An 18,851-nucleotide genomic window follows, 5' to 3' on the forward strand; every position below is an offset into this window, starting at 1 on the left:
ATTGGGTACACTACCACCAACTAATTTGTGGACCGTATTCCAGTTTGTCCACTCATGTCCTTTTTCTGACCCAGGATGCAATCTCGGATGTGATAATGCAGTTCGTTGTCCTAACCCCTTAGTGTCCTCCAATCTGAGGCAGTTCCACTGGAAACATTATTACTGTTATTTTTGGCCAAGCCACGTGGCTTGCAGGACCTTAGTTCCCTGACCAGGGATCCAACCCGGGACCCCCTGCAGTGGAAAGCGCAGAGTCCTAACCACTGGACCGCCAGGGGAGTCCCAAGGAAACATTATTTTTTGATGGGAATGAGGCATTTTGAATGTTAATGCCACTTCTCATATCCCATAGCCTAACATGGCAATCCATTTGAGTAGGTATTGATCAATTCATTGATTCACTGATTGAAGTGTATTTGATTCACAGTGGTGAGTTAGTTTCAGGTGTACAGCAAAGTGATTCAGTTATATATATATGTACGTATTTCAGATTCTTTTCCATTATAGGTTATTACAAGATACTGAATATAGTTCCCTGTGCTATACAGTAGGTCCTGTTGCTTATCTATTTTATGTATAGTAGTTTGTATCTGTTAATCCCATGTTCCTAATGTATTCCTCCCCGCAACGTTCCCCTTTGGTAACCCTAAGTTTGTTTTCCATCTGTGAGTCTGCTTCTGTTTTGTGTATAGGTTCATTTGCATTATTTTTTAGATTCTACATATTAAGTGGTATCATGTTATGTTTGTCTTTCTGCATTTGAGTATGTTTCTACACGTCTATTCTTATATTCTAGGAATAAAAATTAAAAATGGTTGAAATTTAAATATAGAATTAAGTCACATTTAAGTGTCGAAGAAAGGGTCTCTAGACAGGCTGGCTGAGAAATCCTGAAAGTCTTAAAACATGGGTGAAATGGAAAAAGACAGTCGTGAGGACACACACCCAGAAAACAATCCCATCATTCCTAAAAGCCTTCAGATTAAAGGAATACAATACTACGTCGTGTCTACCCTTAGACACACTGAATAAAGAAGCCCTGAAAATGCCAGAAGAACCCCAGAATAAACAGATGTTTAAAAGAAATGTCTCACAGGGGATCGAATTCTGTGAAACCACCATAAATGGCTACAAGAGTGGGAAAGGCGAGTCCCCAGTGGATGCTGGGGTGCTGCCAGGCAGGGGCCTTGGGCCTCAGAGTTGACGGAGCGGAGACTTTGGGGAAGCCCTAACGCTGGTTTCACTTTGTAGCGATGGACTCGGCACTACTGCGCCATTGCTGACGCCAAGCTGTCCTTCAGCGACGACATTGAACAGACTACGGAAGGTGAACAGCCCCCGGTAGGTGGACACCTCCTGTAATGCTGCTCTCACCCTGTGGCCGGCAGGCCTGGACATGCTCAGTCCAAGGAGCCGCCTCTTCGGGTACCAAGGCTTGCCTGGCTCTTCTCGGATTGGCTGGCTGGCCCACGTGCTTAGCCAGTGAGGTTCAGGTGTCTTTCCTGCTCTCTGAAAGGCGTGCTTGGCCTGTGCTCCCTGGGGAGGATGGGGACATTTGGATGTTCTGTCCAGCCTTACCCACTAGCCTGGTTCCTGGCTCTCCTGCCCTCTCCCCCGGGGCTGCTGGTCATCCTTGGTACTGTCCCTTGAGTGCAGCCCCCAGGGTATTATGGCTCTCAGGCTTCCTGTACAGTAGAGTTGAGGGCTGTACTGGGGACCCCTTATCCCGGGACTCAGAACTCCAGGAGGCCACCACAAATAGGGAGGTGTCAGGAGTAGGTGGCTGGGGGGTGGGGAGAGCAGTGGAGGCTGGCTTCCCGGACCTCTCGGGGTAAAAGTGAGCTGAGGCCGTTTTTGGTCTGTTATCCAGTCCAGTCTGTTATTCAGGAATCAGCATGCACAGAGGGACTAGTCTGATGATACTGGGGGTCTGGTCCGGGTTTTCAGAAACCCCTCCTCTCTTTGCGGCCCAGGATATAGCCCCCACGGAGCTGCATTTTGGGGAGAAGTGGTTCCACAAGAAGGTGGAGAAGAGGACAAGCGCCGAGAAGCTGCTGCAGGAATACTGCGCCGAGACGGGGGGCAAGGATGGAACCTTCTTGGTGCGGGAGAGCGAGACGTACCCCAATGACTACACCCTGTCCTTCTGGTAATGGCCCTCTTCGCCGGGGCACGCGCCTTCTCCTCGCAGCTGGTGGGGTGGGGTGCCGTGAGGCAAGTGGTGGCAGCTTAGGCCAGACTTGGGTGGGGCTGGGCTGGAAACCTAGACTTTATTTAGTGAGCTGTGTGGGGCAAGACTTGGGTGAGGGCCCCCAAACTTAGTCAACAAGATTAGCGATATTTCAGTGCAGTATTTAAAATTGTGAAGTGGCCTTACGGAACTGTGGGTGAGGCTGTAGTGAGCTTGTTCATTGACTCACTCGCTCAGTCATCTGTGCGTGAATTCGTCAAAAGATGTTTATTTATTGGGTACTCGCTCTGTGCTAGGCGCAGTGACTTAGCAGTGACAGACAGGGTCCTTGTCCTGATGGAGATTAGAGTTTCAGGAGGGAGATGAACAGTGGAAAAGGAATCAGGCAAAGGATACATCATTCTCGTTGTGACACGTGCAGTGGGAAAAGCGCAAGACGTTATGAAAGTCTGTAAGAGAGGGGTCTAGTGTGATGTTGGGAGAATAATCCAGGAAGACTTCCTGAAAGAAGTGGTGTTTAAATTGAGACCTGAAGGATAAAAGTTCTAATATTAACAACATACAAATAATCGCGACAGCTAACGCCTGTAAGATGCTTACCAGTTACCAGGCAGCGTTGCGAGCACATTCTGTGTGTGATCTCGTTTCATCCTCAGGACATCTCTGTGAGGAGGATACTATCATTGTCCTTGTTGGACCACTAGGGTAATAATAGGGAGACTCAGAGAGGACAGGTCACTTGTTCACGGTCACGTAGCTCCTCAGTGTCAGAGTCAGGATTGGAACCTAGGCTTTCTGGTTCCAGAGGAACAGTTACGTAGGTGAAAGGGGACGGCGGGTAGAGGAAGTAGGTAGAATGGTCTGGAATCCAGCCCCAAGGATCAACTTGTGTGAAAGCGCTGGGCCGGTGCTAAGAGCAGACGGAGGCTTGTGTGGCCGCACGTAGCGTCCACCCCTGGGGGCCCTGGCTGCAGCTCTGGCCCACCCTGTGCTCTCTGCCACACCGGCTGCGGGAAGGGCCAGCCGGCCGGGCCTGGGCTCTGACGTGGTCCCTCTCCCGGCAGGCGGTCGGGCCGCGTCCAACACTGCCGGATCCGCTCCACCATGGAGGGCGGGACCCTGAAGTATTACCTGACTGACAACCTCATGTTCACCAGCATCTATGCCCTCATCCAGCACTACAGTGAGACGCACCTGCGCTGTGCCGAGTTCGAGCTCCGGCTCACCGACCCAGTTCCCAACCCCAGCCCGCACGAGTCGAAGCCGTACGTGTGCCCTGTGCTCTGGGGGCGCGACTGCCTGGAGGGTGTGCTGGGGCCCAGATTCCCACGGGGCGCCTCACCCGGGCCCACCGGGGTCTCTTGCAGTTCCCCAGGGCGGCCGCTGTCCGGTTACCTGTGGCCTGTTTCTCTCTCCTCTCCCTCTTCCTCTCCTCTCCTTTCTTCTCCTTTATCTTCGTGGTCCTGAGGTCTTGAGCGTTGATTTTCAGAGATAATTTTGGCCCGGTGTTACTGTTTTCTGTCCAAGCTCATTCCTTTTGGTCTGAAAGCGAAAAAATAATTGTAAAGTGAGTATCAGTTAGGCCTTGCAAAGGGTTAACTCGTTGTGAAAAGCAAAGAGTAATTTTTAAGCAGAAGGCTGCTCAAATGCACATTTCATAGGAGGCCACGTAGCTATGACACCTTTATTTTTTACTTTTCTTGTCCATATTTAGATGGATTGCCGTAAAATTTGCTATTTCACATCTTTAAGAACAACCTAAAAACCCTATTCCCTATCTTTTCTGCCTCTGCTGTTCTGAGACACTGTGGTGACTGTGCCACCCTCTGATGCTTGGGTCGGGGGTGGGGGGGTCGGGGTGGGTAAAGATGTAAGTTGATTTATTCGCTTATGCTCCAAGCAGACCCACTACATGAACGCTTCACCCAAACTGTGTCTGGGTGATCTTTCTAAAAACTTCTGTCTTCAGAGGTGATTTCGGATACGGAGGCCCACTGTGTAATTTCCATGGTGGGTTCCAGGGCCGTGTCTCAGGCATCCCGGGAACCCACCGTTTCCTCCTCTGCTGCCGGTCTCAGCGGCCTCTCCCTCGGCCATTTTCCTGGCCCTGTGCTGCAGGTGGTACTATGACGGGCTGAGCCGTGGAGAAGCGGAGGACATGCTGATGAGGGTTCCCCGGGATGGGGCCTTCCTGATCCGGAAGCGGGACGGTTCTGACTCCTACGCCATCACCTTCAGGTAGGTGCACGGGCTGGAGCCCACTGTGTGCTCTGCAGAGACGGCTTGGGAAGGGCAGGTGTGGAGAACAAAGGGGGAACTGCAGGTGGAGGCTCAGCTCTGTGTCCTCCGCCCAGGGTGTCTGTCAACCACGACGATGGCGATAGTAAAGAGCGAGAGCAGACTACACTGATGTGTGCTTTCAGTGTGCTGGGCACTGGTCCCAGGAGCATTGTGTTTTATATTAATTCATCTCATCTTCCAACAACTCTGTGGGATCAGCATGACCGTGATCCCTACTTTTCAGAGGAGGAAACGGAGGCACAGGGAGATTAAATAACCTGCTTGAGACATGCAGTCTTGTGAGTGGTGGAGCTGGAATTCGAACCCAGGCAGCCCTGGCAACCCAGATGGGTGATGTTGTAGATCTTGTTTCCTCCCATCCACAGTTGACACCCCACTGCCAGTGGTTGTATGGACCAACCATTTCTAGGACTGCGGTTCCTTACGTTCATTCTACCCCAAGATGCCCAATTCCTCCAATTTCTACCAAAAGCAATGTGAGGGAGGTTCAGACCCAGTTCGTCATACTTTCCCTCCATCTCCCCATTTTCAGGGTTTCCCTGTGTATTCTTGATGATGGTAATAGAATGCTGGCTACCAGATACTGAGTTCCTAACTGATGTTCGGGACACTGGGCTGCCTTCAAGGCCTCACCTGTTCGAGGCCATCACTGTAGCCCATGAGGGGTAGATCCAGTTATTATAAGTAAGGAAATGGAGGCCCAGAGAAGTTAATTGACCTGTCTAAAGCCACACAGCCTCATCCTAGGCTGAGTCAGGGTTTCAGACTCAGGCCTGTCCTCCTCCAGAGCCTGCGTGCTTTACTGTGAGGTCTAAGCAAGAGGCTTGTGGGCCAAATTGGGCCTCTGGGTGTTTTGCTCAGCCTGCACGGTGATGTTAAAAACGGAGGAGTTTTACCTGGAAATTCAGATTGCTTCTCATGAAAAATGGAAGGAGTTGGACGCTCTGGGCCCACGGTTCCCCGTGGTGAAGGTGGTTACCGGCTGCACAGTCGGGGCCCTGGTGTGCCAGCCTGCTCCTGTCCTCCCTTTCCTGTTGCCCTCACCCATCCCCCTTGGCTACTGTTCCAGTCTGCCCCCCATCCCCCCATTAGCCCCGAGCTGCCTTCTTGGGGGTGGTGATGGTCATTATCACTGCTGTTTATTGAGGACCTACTGAGTGCCAGCTCCATCCAGCGTGGCTCTTTTGTGCTTTGTGCCGCCAACAGAGGGGTGTCTTTGCTCTTTTCCCCAAAACTCTTTACGGTGCCTGCTACCCCTGGATGGGAGTTGGATGTGTTTAATTGAATCTGTGCTGTACCAGGCACTGGGCTGGATGTTGGGGGTCGCATTGTGCTATAGTCTGTCGTCAGTCGGGGTGCTTCTGGGTGCAAGGGACAGAAACCAAACTCTGTGGCTGAAAGAAAAAAGGTGGGGATTTAGTGGCTACAGGCTGAGATGCCCAAGAGGTGAAACTGGCCTCCAACACACTCGGATACAAGCCTCGTCTGTGACCCTCAGGAGACTAGCTCTGAGCATCTCGGTGTTACACTCCATTGGCTCTGTTCTCACTTTACCTTGAGGTGCCAGGACAGCGTCCACAGAGAGGATGAGTCCTGTGAGGTGCTCCCACTGGCCCCTGCTTGAGCCCGGTAACTTGATTCTGATTGGGCACCTTCAAGCTGGCGATGAGGTTGGGGTCACTGGAAATGCATGGATGAAGCGGCGGGCTCCCAGATTGATACTCAGCTTCTATACATCCACCGTGTTCTGCTTGCACATCTGTCCTCCCCAGGAGATTGGAGGCACCCTGAGAGCTGGAGGTTTTCTTTTTTAGAAATCAATAAATGTTTGATAAGCACCCGCTCTGGGTCAGGTCTAGAAATTCAGGAGTGATAAGAACAGCCCAGCCCTTGCTCTCATGAGGCCAGTGGTCTGGTGGGGATGAGAGGTGTCATCACAGGACTTACAAGTGACTCCCCTTCTTCCTTCCTCCCTCCCCCCATATATTTGTGGGGGTACTTCTTCTGTACCAGGCGCCGTTCTAGGCCCTGGGAACATATATTAAACTTCTGTATAGATTTCCACAGGAGGGAAGTGTCTGCTTTCAAATCCATGCAAAGAGACAAGGTTGTTTTCTGGGTGTGAGTGGTGGGAGGCACCCCTCCATGGGATGAGGGGCTTCATCACGAAGCTAAGCCCTCAGGCGTTAGTGTTCACTGGCTCATAGCAACACACTCCGGGAGGCTCATACTCCAGCCCTGTTCTCCCCTTTTGGCTGTTCTGTCTCCCAGGGAAGTTTTGGCTTGGCTGTGTATATTGTCCCAACCATCCATTTCTTTAGTTTCTTCTGGGTGCCAGACACACTGCAAAGGGCTTACCCTGGGTTACCTAACAGACAGCAGTCCTGACACTTACCTTGAGACAGAAGCTGTGCATCCCCAGATCTGTGGATGATGAAACTGAGGCTCAGGGAGGTTACCTGGGGAAGGAGCCAGAACCTGACTGATGCTTTTAACCTCGGTACCCCAGAGCCTCCCTGCCCTGTGGAGCTTTTGTATAAAGTTTTAAAATTAATTTTTCACTACGTAAGTATATTAGCCTTATAAAAAATTAAGATACTGCAGTGAAAGCTAAAGCCCCCTATGGTCTTTGCCATCTCAATCTTTGTTTTGGTAGAAAGCACAGTTTTGTAACTGGTGTCTCCATCAAGACTCAAAAAAAATTTTTTTTTACATACATATGTGTGTACCTCTGGAAAATATATAGCGCCATTCTGTTAGTGGTATTTTGTTCCGTTAAAAAAAAATAAAATAGGATCATACTACAGTTTCATTCTGCAACTTGTTTTATTTACTCAGCAGTATTTCTTTTCTTTTTTAAAATAAATATTTAATAAAATATCATCGCACGTTAGCTGCTGAAGAAGTAGTCTCCTAGCATTTTTTTTTTTAAAATAGGAGTTTTGGAAGAAATGACTTAACGGGATGTATTTTTTAAAACAGTAAAAAAAAAAATGTCTGTCAGGTGCAAAATTTTTAAAAGAGAAGTAGTTTGGGGGCTTCCCTGGTGGCGCAGTGGTTGGGAGTCCGCCTGCCGACGCAGGGGACACGGGTTCGTGCCCCGGTCCGGGAGGATCCCACGTGCCACGGAGCGGCTGGGCCCGTGAGCCATGGCCACTGAGCCTGCGCGTCCGGAGCCTGTGCTCCGCAGCGGGAGAGGCCACAACAGTGAGAGGCCCGTGTACCGCAAAAAAAAAAAAAAAAAAAAAAAGATAAGTAGTTTGAGCGTAGTAACTATTTCTGTTGCAGTTTTCAAGATGCTCTCGGCTGTGAAGTTAGGGTCAAACTTACTGTCACAGATATTTCTATTCTTGCTGATAAAAGCTAGTAAGACTGAGGATTCTATTCTCTTTTGGATTTTTTTCTGCCTCTTGTTTCAAATAGGTGAGGAAATAAAAGATTTGTTTCCCCTTTTGGAAAAAAAATTCCATTTGTGCACTAGTTGGACCACTGAAGATAAGATTTAAGGATTTGGGCATCAAGTCCCAGAGTTCTCGAGTAGAGATGGGCTGATGTTTTCTATAAAGGATCAAAGGATAAATATTTTAGGCCTTGCAGGCCAGATGGTCTCTGTGCACCTGCTCAGCTCTGCCGTTGCAGAGTGAAAGCAGCCACAGGCAGTACCCAAACAGATGAACGTGGCTGTGCGTCAAATAAACTTTACTTACAAAAACAGGAGAGGGGGGTGGATTTACTCTGTGGGCCATAGTTTTCTGGCCCTGATCTGGACACCGGCGTGTTCTGTAGTCAAGTCCTATAGTTGGGGAGGAAGGGAAGGGCCAGAGGAGCTATAGCTGTTGAGTCACTCTGAAGTGTTTCTTCTGAGGTACCGGTTCTTCTGTATCTGTTTTGCAAAGACCTACATCATTGTATTCCATGGGAGGGCTGTGTGCTCTTCATGTATTTGGTCCCTTAGGTTGGATGACTAGGTTGTTTCTAATCGGTGGGCTTATATGGCCACCATCTGGCTGCCAGGATGTCAGCACCATGTGGTCTCCCCACAGGGCCAGGGGCAAGGTGAAACACTGTCGCATCAACCGGGACGGCCGGCACTTCGTGCTGGGCACCTCCGCCTACTTCGAGAGCCTCGTGGAGCTGGTCAGCTACTACGAGAAGCACGCACTCTACCGGAAGATGAAACTGCGCTACCCCGTGACCCCCGAGCTCCTGGAGCGCTACAATATGGTAGGTGGTCGACTCGCTCGAGATTGGGTGGAATATCTTGTCTGAGGTTACGATTCATCTGTTTGTTCATTCAGCAAACCTTTCTTGAGCACTTAGGTGTGTCCCACACGGCTCTCCGTCCAACAGCGTGGACAAAGACCCTGCCCTTGGGCTCTTACAGTCTAGTGCAGGGGAGACAGACAACAAATGAAATTTTAAAAAATATACTGAGCATGTATCAGCTGGTGGGTGATAAGTGCTATGGAGAAAAACACACTGAGCAGGTGGACAAGTGGATAGAGTGATGGGGATGGGGCCGCACTTCTCAAGGGTGCTCGGGAAGATCTCGCTGACAAGGAGACATGTGGGCAGACACAGGAGGTGGAGGGCACCCGTAGCTATGAGGAAGAAGAAAGAACAGCCAGTGCAAAGGTCCTGAGGTGAGAGCGTGCCTGAAGGCACAGAAAGGAAGCTGCTGTGGCTGGTGAGTGAGCCGGGGGGGGGGGGGGGGGGGCAGAACTAAACAAGGATAGAACTGCGTGGTGTAGGGCCACCGTGAGACACGGGCTTTTATTCTGAGCCGTTGGGAGGGTTCTGAGCAGAGAAGATAGCCGATCTGATTACCATGTCTCGGTTCCTATCAGACAGAGTCATTAACTTAATGAAAAGAGATTTACTGTGCACCAACCATGTGCCAGGAACTGTTCTAGATACTGGGAATATGGTGGAACACCATCGGCCGCTGGGAAATTTGGGCTGTAGGAAAGGGAGCTGGGTGACACACACGCACCGGGCAGGGTGAGTTACAACGAAGAAGAGAAAACAGGATGGTGTGCTAAGGGATGGGGCAGTTCGTTAGACTGGGGCCACAGAGGTGGGAGCAGGCCTCCTGCAGAGGGTGAGAAGGGAGCCCAGGGAGCAGACTGGCCGGGAAGCTGTCAGGAGGCCAGTTCCGGGGGTGGGGGAGCAGGCGTGCACGAGACGGGAATGTGGCTGGTGGGGCTAAAGGCCAGTGAGAGAGGCAGAGGAAGGGCAGGAGGGATCTTCAGTGCGTGCTGGTGGACGTTTACCCAAACCTCTCTGTGAAACAAAGCCCTGGTTTGTGGCATCTGCCAATTTCTGTGGTGTAAATACTCCCACGGTGGCCAGCGTCAAGCTGGTGACGTTGAGTGGAGGTCAGGAAGAGCGGTGAGCTCGCTCCAGCACACCACTGGATCTCAGGGTGTGTGTTTTTTTCTTACAAAGGAGCACAGTGCCTGGCACAGTGTAGGCCCACATGGGGGCCGCTCTCATTTTGGGGTAAAATTTCCAAGTTTGGGGGAACTTCTTAATAGCTTTTTACTGTCTCCGCTCGCAAGGTGAGTAAACTATGAGGTTTCAGCTCTTCTACTAGAGAGCAGGAAACCACACAGATGCCTAGCATCCTTGTTCTAAGTAAGGGCTGTCCCGGAAGCTTGGATGGCTCCATTTATTTTTCTCTATTCTTTTTCAGGAAAGAGATATAAACTCCCTCTATGACGTCAGCAGGATGTATGTGGATCCCAGTGAAATCAGTCCTTCCATGGTACAGTGCCGAACTTCCAATTCACGCTATTCCTTAGTCACTAGATTGACATGGGGCCCACCCCCAAGTTAAAAGAGGGTAAGGGAGCATTTTGGAAAACTTGGCCCCCCAAAATGTTTTTTTGAGAAGAAAATGATGATTGACAACACGACATCTAGTTTCAGGGAAGAGGTTAATAGAATTCCATCCAGACGCGACTGTGTTTCGCTAAAATTCTGAAGTTTGATGAACCACCTTTGGGCCACACAGCTTCTAATTAAAAGTCTTTCACATGTTTCTTGCTAAGTGACCGAGCCTGTGGTGTTCATAAATTCATTTGGTTCAGTGACCTCTTTGCAGTGCGAACGGTATCTTACATTCCCACCCCAGCTGCTGTGTAATTTCATGCAGGTGGGCCTGGATTTTTACTGTTAGCCTGCAGCTCCTGGTTTCATCTCAAATTCAGTTTGAGCCTGCGGCGAATTTTCTGTTTGGGGGGCTGTCTGGTACACGATTAGTGTACGGTTCTCACTTAGGAAGGGGCCCTGCTGGTGGGCTCTGTAGAAATCCAGAGAGAAATTTGTTTAAACTTATAGTCCTTGGCGAATGCAAATCCCTTTCAGCAAGAAGTGAGTCTTGAAAAGTTGTGGGTGAATGGAACTGGGTGTGAAAGGCATTAGGGGACTTGGCTGAATAGCAAAAACTTTTATTAGAAGTGACAGATGTTTTGGTTATGAGAATGACATGGCCTCATGTCAGCCAGGTGTCAGGGTTTGGTGGAGGCCACGGTAAACTGGGGACACACAGCCCATCTCAAGGGCAGCCGGCCCCCGTTAGGAGTCGATGGCTGCCTTTCCAGAGATCAGGCTGGGTCTTCTGATTTCTCGAGACAAGCCAGTAATGTGGATGTTTGAGGTGAAATCTCCCCATTATAAAATCCTGGCAACTAAACCAAGTTGTAGAGAAAGTCTTCCTACACTCAGTGAGCCAAGTAAGACATGATTGTATGCAGAATTTGATCGCAAGCTGCCGGACCATGGTGAGTGCTTCAAAATAAAATTATTATTACTGTGACTGAAAAAATGATGTAACAATTAAAGAAAACACTTTGAAAGCAAGAAAAAGAACCAGCCCTGGTCTCACCATCCCAGTGCAGTAGCTGTCTGCGTCTCCGGGTGTTCCGTCCCTTCTCGTCTTTGTCCGCATGGAGGTGTATTTTAGCGTCACCACCACCAGCACCTGCCATTTTTATTCTGCTTTGTACACCTGCTGCTCGGCCACAGGTTGAGTTTCTCCACTGTTAAGCTACTTAATGACCATTTTTGTTTAACCTGGTAAGCCAGGCAATTTAGATGAAGTACACGGACTGGGATTTTAACTTAAAAAGAGAGTGTGTTTTATGCTGTAGAATATTCTGGGTAACTGTGCCCATTTGGCTGTGTCCCCATCAGTGGCCATTTGGGTTGTTTCTAGGCTGTGCTCTTCTCATTAACACTAAACTGAACTTGCTCACCTGTGAGGCTTTGTATCTTTTGCTTTATGTCCTTTAAATGAGCTCTTAGAACTGGAGTGATTAGATCAGTAATAACAGCTAACACACACTGATGACCACATAGCGAGCATTGTTCTAAGCACCTGATGGCTCATTATTCCTCATAACAGCCCCAGGCGTTAGGTACCATTTTTGTGCCCGTTGTACAGATGAGGAAACTGAGGTACACAGAGGTTGAATAATTGCTGAGGAACGTGTGGAGCTGGGATTGGGGTGCTCCCAGGAGTGCACTCTTAGCCAGTTTGCTGTGCTACATGCTTGCTTGGTCATCCAGTGGTGGTTCATGAGGGACCTGACATGAGGACCTCTCCTGCCATCTATCAGGCTGGAGACTTGCTCCTTTGGAAGCCGTTATATGGCACCCCCACCCTCTGCCACTGGCTATACCTTCCTTGTGGCCTTGGAGTCTGGCAGTGACCTATAGGATTTCATGGGGTAAGATGTGGCTCTGGTCCTTAAGTCTGCCCTTGAAGCAGGATGCACAGGTAGAGCCTGCACTGTTTGCAGGTGGGGGAGTCAAGGGCGAAAGCTCTGGTTGGAGGTTCCTATGGCAAAGTTCATAAAACCCACATTGCTTCTTATGGAACATCACGAACTATGGCAGTAACTCATATTAATGGGTTCTTTCTCTGCTCAGTCACTTACCAGTTGGTTGACTTTGGGCAAGGATACTTCTTTGTGTACCTCTACTTCCTCATCTGTAAAACAGGATATACTCCTACTGCTTACCTACCTGTTAGGGTTGTTGTGAGGATTAAGGAGATACTGTAGATAAAAGGCCTAGAACAGGGCTTTGACTAAGAAATGCTAGCTCTTGTCATTTTTATCCTTTCATGCATTATCTCATTTAATAGTCTCAGTGACCCTGTGAAGTATGTAAAGTTTTAATTCGTTTCACAGATGGGGAAACTGAGGCTGAGAGCGCCTCAAGATTATATAGCTGGTAAGGAAGGGGCAAACCAAGGATTTTAACCCATGTGTCTGACTCCATAGCCCATGCTCTGAGGAGCAGTTTTATGGATTCCTTATAAAACCCCCATCCCCATTTCCTTGGGTTGGGGGAGGGGCGGCTGCTGATCTAAACAGGCTGGTTGTTTCTGAGGTTTTCCTGTTAGTGTTTGCTTGCTGTGTGTGTGGGTGTTCATTTTGTCATTGACTTATGCTTGCCAAGCAGCCGGCATCAAAGCAAGTTCACTGAAGAGAAATTTTGTCCTAAGTTCTGTCTTGTTTCTGCCAGTGCAGAGACCTCCTTTTGGTGAATTTCACGGAGGAGCACCTCAGTTACTCTTGCAAAATGTCAGCACCCTTCAGGAGCCTAGTTAGGGGATCACTGGCCTAGGTGAAAATGCTGGTGAGACTTGGGGATGTCCAGAAACAGTGTTGAGCTTGAACTTCCGGGAGGATGGACTTCCGGGAGCACAGGCACTGAGGACTTCAGAGGAGGAGGTTGTGGCTTAATGTGAAAGGCATGTCCTTTCCTTGTTGAGGAAATCGAGCAATACTGGCTCACTCTGAGGTGCCCTAGGCTCTGACTTAGGCCAGTCCCCATCCCCACTCCCTGGTATACGTCCTGGGGGCTGTGGCTCCCTGGCAATGCCAGCCCTTCACCAGCAGATGGCGCGGTAACCTTGGACTAAGGCCTCCCTCTCTTTTGAGAGGAACCAAATGTGCCAGAAAATGCAGCCGCCTCCTGCTCTTGTTGCCCGGCCTGACCTTTACCCTCTTGTTTTCCCTGAAAGCCTCAGAGAACCGTGAAAGCTCTGTATGACTACAAAGCCAAGCGAAACGATGAGCTGAGCTTCTGCCGTGGCGCCCTCATCCACAATGTCTCCAAGGAGCCTGGGGGCTGGTAAGGCTGAGGGGAGCTCTGACCCCTTTGTCTGCTGCTCTGGGCTGGCTTTGACCTGTTGTACTTTCTGTAGGAAGGTGACTGATGCATGCTGTATTCAGAAAAGTGGATAAATAACAATAACAATTCTCATGTCCTTTATCATATCATTACATCTTATTATGTATTATTTTAATTATAATAGCAGCTGCCATTTCTTGAGGTCTTACTGTGTGCCAAGCACTATGCTGACTGCTTTCATACATTAACCAGATCCTTGTTACAACCCTGCAGAGTTAGGACTACGATTATCCCCACTTACAGATGCAGTGAATGAAGCTTTCCGAGGTCCAGCCACTAAACAGCACAAGCCTGTGCATTATTTTAAATTCAAATTCTTGTGCTATTGCTTAGTCCCGTGCCCTATGCGATGGCCCCATCCTGGATTGAAGAGGTACATTTTTAGGCCAAAGGCACCTGGGTGTTTGAGGGTTGAGTTATCTCTTCTCCTTTTTCACCTGGGAATAAGAACTCTCTGCCCATCCATAGGTCCCTAGGCAAGTGGGTTCATGGGATGATTCCTACTGTAGAGCCATAAGGACTTGTTCATAACCATGAGCACTTGCAGAGACTCAAGCACCTCACGAAATTGGCACCTCTTCCTCTTGCAAGATAGCTGGACCTGACTTAGAAATCTGAACAGCAGCCTGAATGGAGCATTGTCAAGCACTGTCTTAAGCACTTCATTTGAAATAATTTCGTTTAATGCACACAGTGATTCTATAAGGTTGGTTCTGTTCTTACCTGCACTTTACAGACGAGGACACTGAGGCACAGAGAAGTGCAGTAACTTGTCCAGGGTCACACAGCAGCCTGAGATTTGAAGCCAGGCCTTCTGACTCAAGAGGCCACACTTTTTACCTACTCGTGTGCTAGATCCAGGGGTGTTCAGACTTTCTTTTTGTTTGTTTGTTTTTTTTTAATTTGGAGAACCCCCTCTTTCCAACCCACTTCTTACCTGGATCCCCAGAGATCTTGTCTCAAGATGAGTTAAGAGACTGGAGTAAGTGCCTTTAGTGAGGGACTGAGGGTAAACCTTATGCCCAGCTGAGGTCCCCTCATTTCTTATTCTCTCCCTGGTGACAGTATTGCCACCTAGTGGGATGTCTGCCTCAGACCACATTTTTTTGCATCCTCCCATACTAGAGGACCAAATAATTGTGGTTCAAACCACGATGCATTCGAGAGTGGAGGGAATGCAGTGTTGACACTACATCTGGACCACAGGTATAAACCATTCGGTTCTGGGCAAATGGTCCATACAGTCGCCCTGAATACAGCCAGACTTTGCTGGAGATGGGTCTGGAGAAATGAAGGTGAAAAGAGTGTGAAAGAGGCTCACGACTGGCAATTCTGTGTTTCCACCAGGTCGTGGGACAGTCAGTCCTCTCTGCTTGTTCAGGTTAACAAACATTTGTTAAGCGCCCCCGAGGATAGATTTGATTAAGACCGAGAAAGGTCTCACGTCGAGGGGAAGACCGATGTATAACTGTTAAGTTAAATATAAGGCGCGGACTGGTTTGACAGTTGTGGGAACAGATGCCAAGGAGCACAGAGGAAGAGCACTCAGCCTAGGTGGCAGTCAGGGAAGGCTTCTTGGAAGAGGAAGGCCCCAGCTGAGTCTTAAATGGTTAGGAGCAAGCTGGCTATAAAGGGCATGGACCAAGGCATAGAAGTTAGACAGCCCGGCAGGGCCACATGGGGAGGTGGCCACAGGTGGTCTGGAATGAATATCAGGTTCAAGTCACAGAGAGGTAGGAGTCGGGGTCCAGGAGCCCCTGGGGCTATAGCGTTCCAGGCTCTGATCGCCAGGCTGAACAGTCTAGGCTTAATTTTGAAGGCCTCAGGAGCTATTGGTATGGTGGGGTCAGAGGTGCATTCTGGAAGGAGCCCCCTGGCTGCAGAAAGTGGCCCACAAGAGGGGTTGGAGGAGGAGCCCTGCATGTCCAGGCACCGGACCTGGGGGCACATCTTGGAGGTGCCGCCAGTTTGGTTGAATCAAGACACGTACAAAAGTTGATTATGTCTCGTGTTGCTACAGAGGTGGGAAGGTTAGGGGTGGGGGGGGTACGATTTTAGCCGAGTAACAAGAACCAACACTGTTGGTCGCTTAATATGTACTAGGGGCTACTCAAAGCTTGTAGTGTATGTTAACTCATATAGTCCCAATAAAACCCTCTGAGGGAGGCACTGGGATGATCCCCACGTACAGATGGAGTGTCTGAGGCACAGACACCTCGTAGCTGATGGTGAAACTGGGTTTGATTCCAGGCCGTCTGGCTCCAGAACCTTCCTTATCCCACCCCTGTCTCTAAATTCACAGCCCTCCCTGAAAGGGGGCTGGGCCTCTGCTAGAGCTGAGCTTTTGTCTTGTATGGCGTCTGATGTCCACTTAAAGCACTGAAACTTTTGACTTTTGGTGGCTTTGACCAAACACTAGGATCATGGTAAGGGGAGGACGTGACCTCCAGCACTCACTGCTGATAAAAAAAAAAAAAGCAGAGGATCCCTTTGATAGGCTCAGGCTCCGCTGTCACAGATAACGACCCCCTCTTCCGGCCACTCAGTCACTTGCCCCCTTCCCCCTCCCCCATCGGCTGGGAGCTAGTGAGCAGTGATGATCGCTAGGCCAAGGCCCTCTGATCCCCTCTGTGTTTCCATATAGGTGGAAAGGAGACTACGGAACCAGAATCCAGCAGTACTTCCCGTCCAATTACGTTGAAGACATTTCAACGGCTGACGGGGAGGACCTGGAAAAGCAGGTGAGTCTCCATCGTTCATCACAGGGAGGGACCCACCGATCCTATTCTGGGGGGTCCACTGAGCCAGCTCCACGTTTTGTACGCGTTGTCCTGTGTTCCCCAAGGAGCTCCCGAACAGGGACAGCAGAGTGACGGGGAAATTGGGACTGTCCCCCAAGTTGTGGGTGACGGTCACTGTGACAAGACAGTCAGGTTTAAATCAGGCTGCTGCGCTGGGCTGGAAGGCTTTGCATATGCAGAATTCCCTCCGCAGTGAAAACGCCCACGGCCATGTCCTTTGCTTAAAGCGGCTTGCGAATGAAACATTTCGTTTGGCCAGCCAGACATTCAGAACGTGCTTGATGTAAGCAGGCCCGCCCAAGGGAAAGGTGTGTCGAGGCCCTCCTGGTGACATTGCAAACCTGGTTTCTGTTCCCCGCTGCCTCTTGCTCAGAAGGCTCGAAGAGCAGCTACTTTCAGTGCGACAGCAGTGCTCCAAGGCTGGAATCTTAGACTTTCTTCTAAGGGACTCGGGGCACTTTAGGAAGGCTGCATGGAGGAAGAGGCCTTTGAGTGTTAAAAGTCAAGTTAGAGTTCAGCAGCCAGAGACCAGCAGAAGGGAACTGCAGGTGGGAGGTACAGCCTAAACAAAGGTGTGGTAGTGGAAACACAGTTTTGTTCATTGCGCTGGGCCTGAGACAGAGACGTGAACGCCCCCCCCCCCCCACACCCCTCCCCAGCTGTGTCCATCCCGCATTGCCCTTTACCCGCACAGTCGGCATTAGCCTGGGGGAGGGGTGGGGTAGTACATGTGATGGGCAGATACACAGTTCTTCCAGCTTTCCCGAGACCGGGAAACTCCCCACCTCACCTGACCCCTGGGATGGTTCAAATGTGCCTCGCGAGAGGAAGAGCTGGAAGACTGAGCAGGGCCCGGAAAGCCTTGAGGCGAGACTGCAGAGCTTAGGTGTTGCTCCCATAGGACACAGGGAGCCACAGAAGGTTCTTGAGCTGGGCTTGGAAAGGAGGCCAGTCCCATTTCCTGATAATGTCAGAAGAAAGGGTCTAGGGTGTTTCTGAAACCAGATCCATGGAAATGCTTCGAAACCTGCTCTGGATTCACAAGGCGCCTTTTTACAGATTGGAAAATGAAACGCTGAACCTGCCAGCACCTGCTCGCTGCTGGGTCCCCACCAGCAACATGCTTCGTTATTTAGCTCTCTCCCCGTGGACGTAGCCTGTAATGAAAGTGCATTTTAAACAGTTCCAGAGGCAGTGCCTCTGCTAAACGGTATACTTTGGAAACTGGTTATCTTTTCATTATTCCCTTTAAGACGAGCGTGAGTTATGTCTTGTTTCTTCACAGATTATTGAAGACAATCCCTTAGGGTCTCTTTGCAGAGGAATACTGGATCTCAACACCTATAATGTTGGTATGTGCACGCATGGTCTCAGCCCAGATTCCCACCCAAATCTCCCTCCAGCCTGGCCTCAGGACCGCCCCAGACAGGGGGTCAGCTGTCCTGGGTCCTTCTAGCTTCGACTTGGATGCCGAAGCTGAGTATTGGGCCAAGCTGGTCAATGACTGTCATCTTACATCTTGATTGCTATGCTGTTAACATCCGTAAAGTGCTGTAATCTGGTGTTATTATATACCCTGGTGCGTATATATTAAGTGCTGGACTAATGTTGGCTGTTGTTATTCCCAACATCATCGTCCTCGTCGCAGGGGTCTGCCTGGGTCTCCCATGCTTTTCTAGGAGGAGCTGAGACGTTGGCTGGGCTGCAGTGGAGCACAGAGTTGGGGTTGTCTGGTTCTTAGCCCAGCTCTGCCTCTCAGTTGCTGCGAGACCCTGGGCCTGTCGTTTCCCCTCTCAGAGCTGCAGCTTCCTGGCAGCTCAGCTGGGCGTCGGGAAACCTGGCCTCCCCCTCAGGGTCTGGTGCAGGAGGGAGCCCCCAGCCTCAACCGTGGTGGCAGGGGTGTGATTTGCATGGTGCTTCCTGGGCCTGTGAAGTGAGCATATAGCAGCTTCCAGACGAAGGAGCTGAAGGCAGTGAGGAGAGACTTTCTGGGCAAGAAGCCAGAGCGCCTTTCTTCTCTGAGCAGCCCGTGTTTCCACAGCCGGCCTCCGTGCCCGCTGTAGTCCGTCAGTCCACTAGCCTAGGCAGGTGGGCAAAGGATTCTTGGTTCCATTTCCAGTTAACAGATGAGAAAACCAAGCCCTGTAGTGACCACAGAAGCTGCCTGAGCTTCCACTGCGAGTTGTCAGACAAGCTGGGTCTGGGGCACTGGGGGCTCGTGCCCGCCCTGCTGTCACCCTTTGTGTCATCCTGCACTGAACTTGTACAGGCACGTGGCTCAGGGTGATGAGGAGGGAGCTTGGAGTCAGGTCTGACTTGAGCCCCAGCTTTGCCACTACCAGCTGTGACCT

The 18,851-nt window shown here is 50.2% G+C and overlaps 1 protein-coding gene across 1 annotated transcript in view; it reads left to right on the forward strand.

The window, feature by feature from the left end:
* The window catches only part of PLCG2 (phospholipase C gamma 2), a 145,187-nt gene that overhangs the window by 100,682 nt on the left and 25,654 nt on the right, over window positions 1-18,851 (forward strand). Inside the window, 9 exon segments of the mRNA XM_032614793.1 lie at window positions 1,252-1,341; window positions 1,974-2,149; window positions 3,256-3,456; window positions 4,310-4,429; window positions 8,536-8,716; window positions 10,188-10,259; window positions 13,530-13,639; window positions 16,344-16,440; window positions 17,786-17,852. Coding sequence (XP_032470684.1) covers window positions 1,252-1,341; window positions 1,974-2,149; window positions 3,256-3,456; window positions 4,310-4,429; window positions 8,536-8,716; window positions 10,188-10,259; window positions 13,530-13,639; window positions 16,344-16,440; window positions 17,786-17,852 — 1,114 coding nt within the window.

This window comes from Phocoena sinus, chromosome 19 (genome assembly GCF_008692025.1).
Source record: "Phocoena sinus isolate mPhoSin1 chromosome 19, mPhoSin1.pri, whole genome shotgun sequence".
Taxonomy (NCBI): domain Eukaryota; kingdom Metazoa; phylum Chordata; class Mammalia; order Artiodactyla; family Phocoenidae; genus Phocoena; species Phocoena sinus.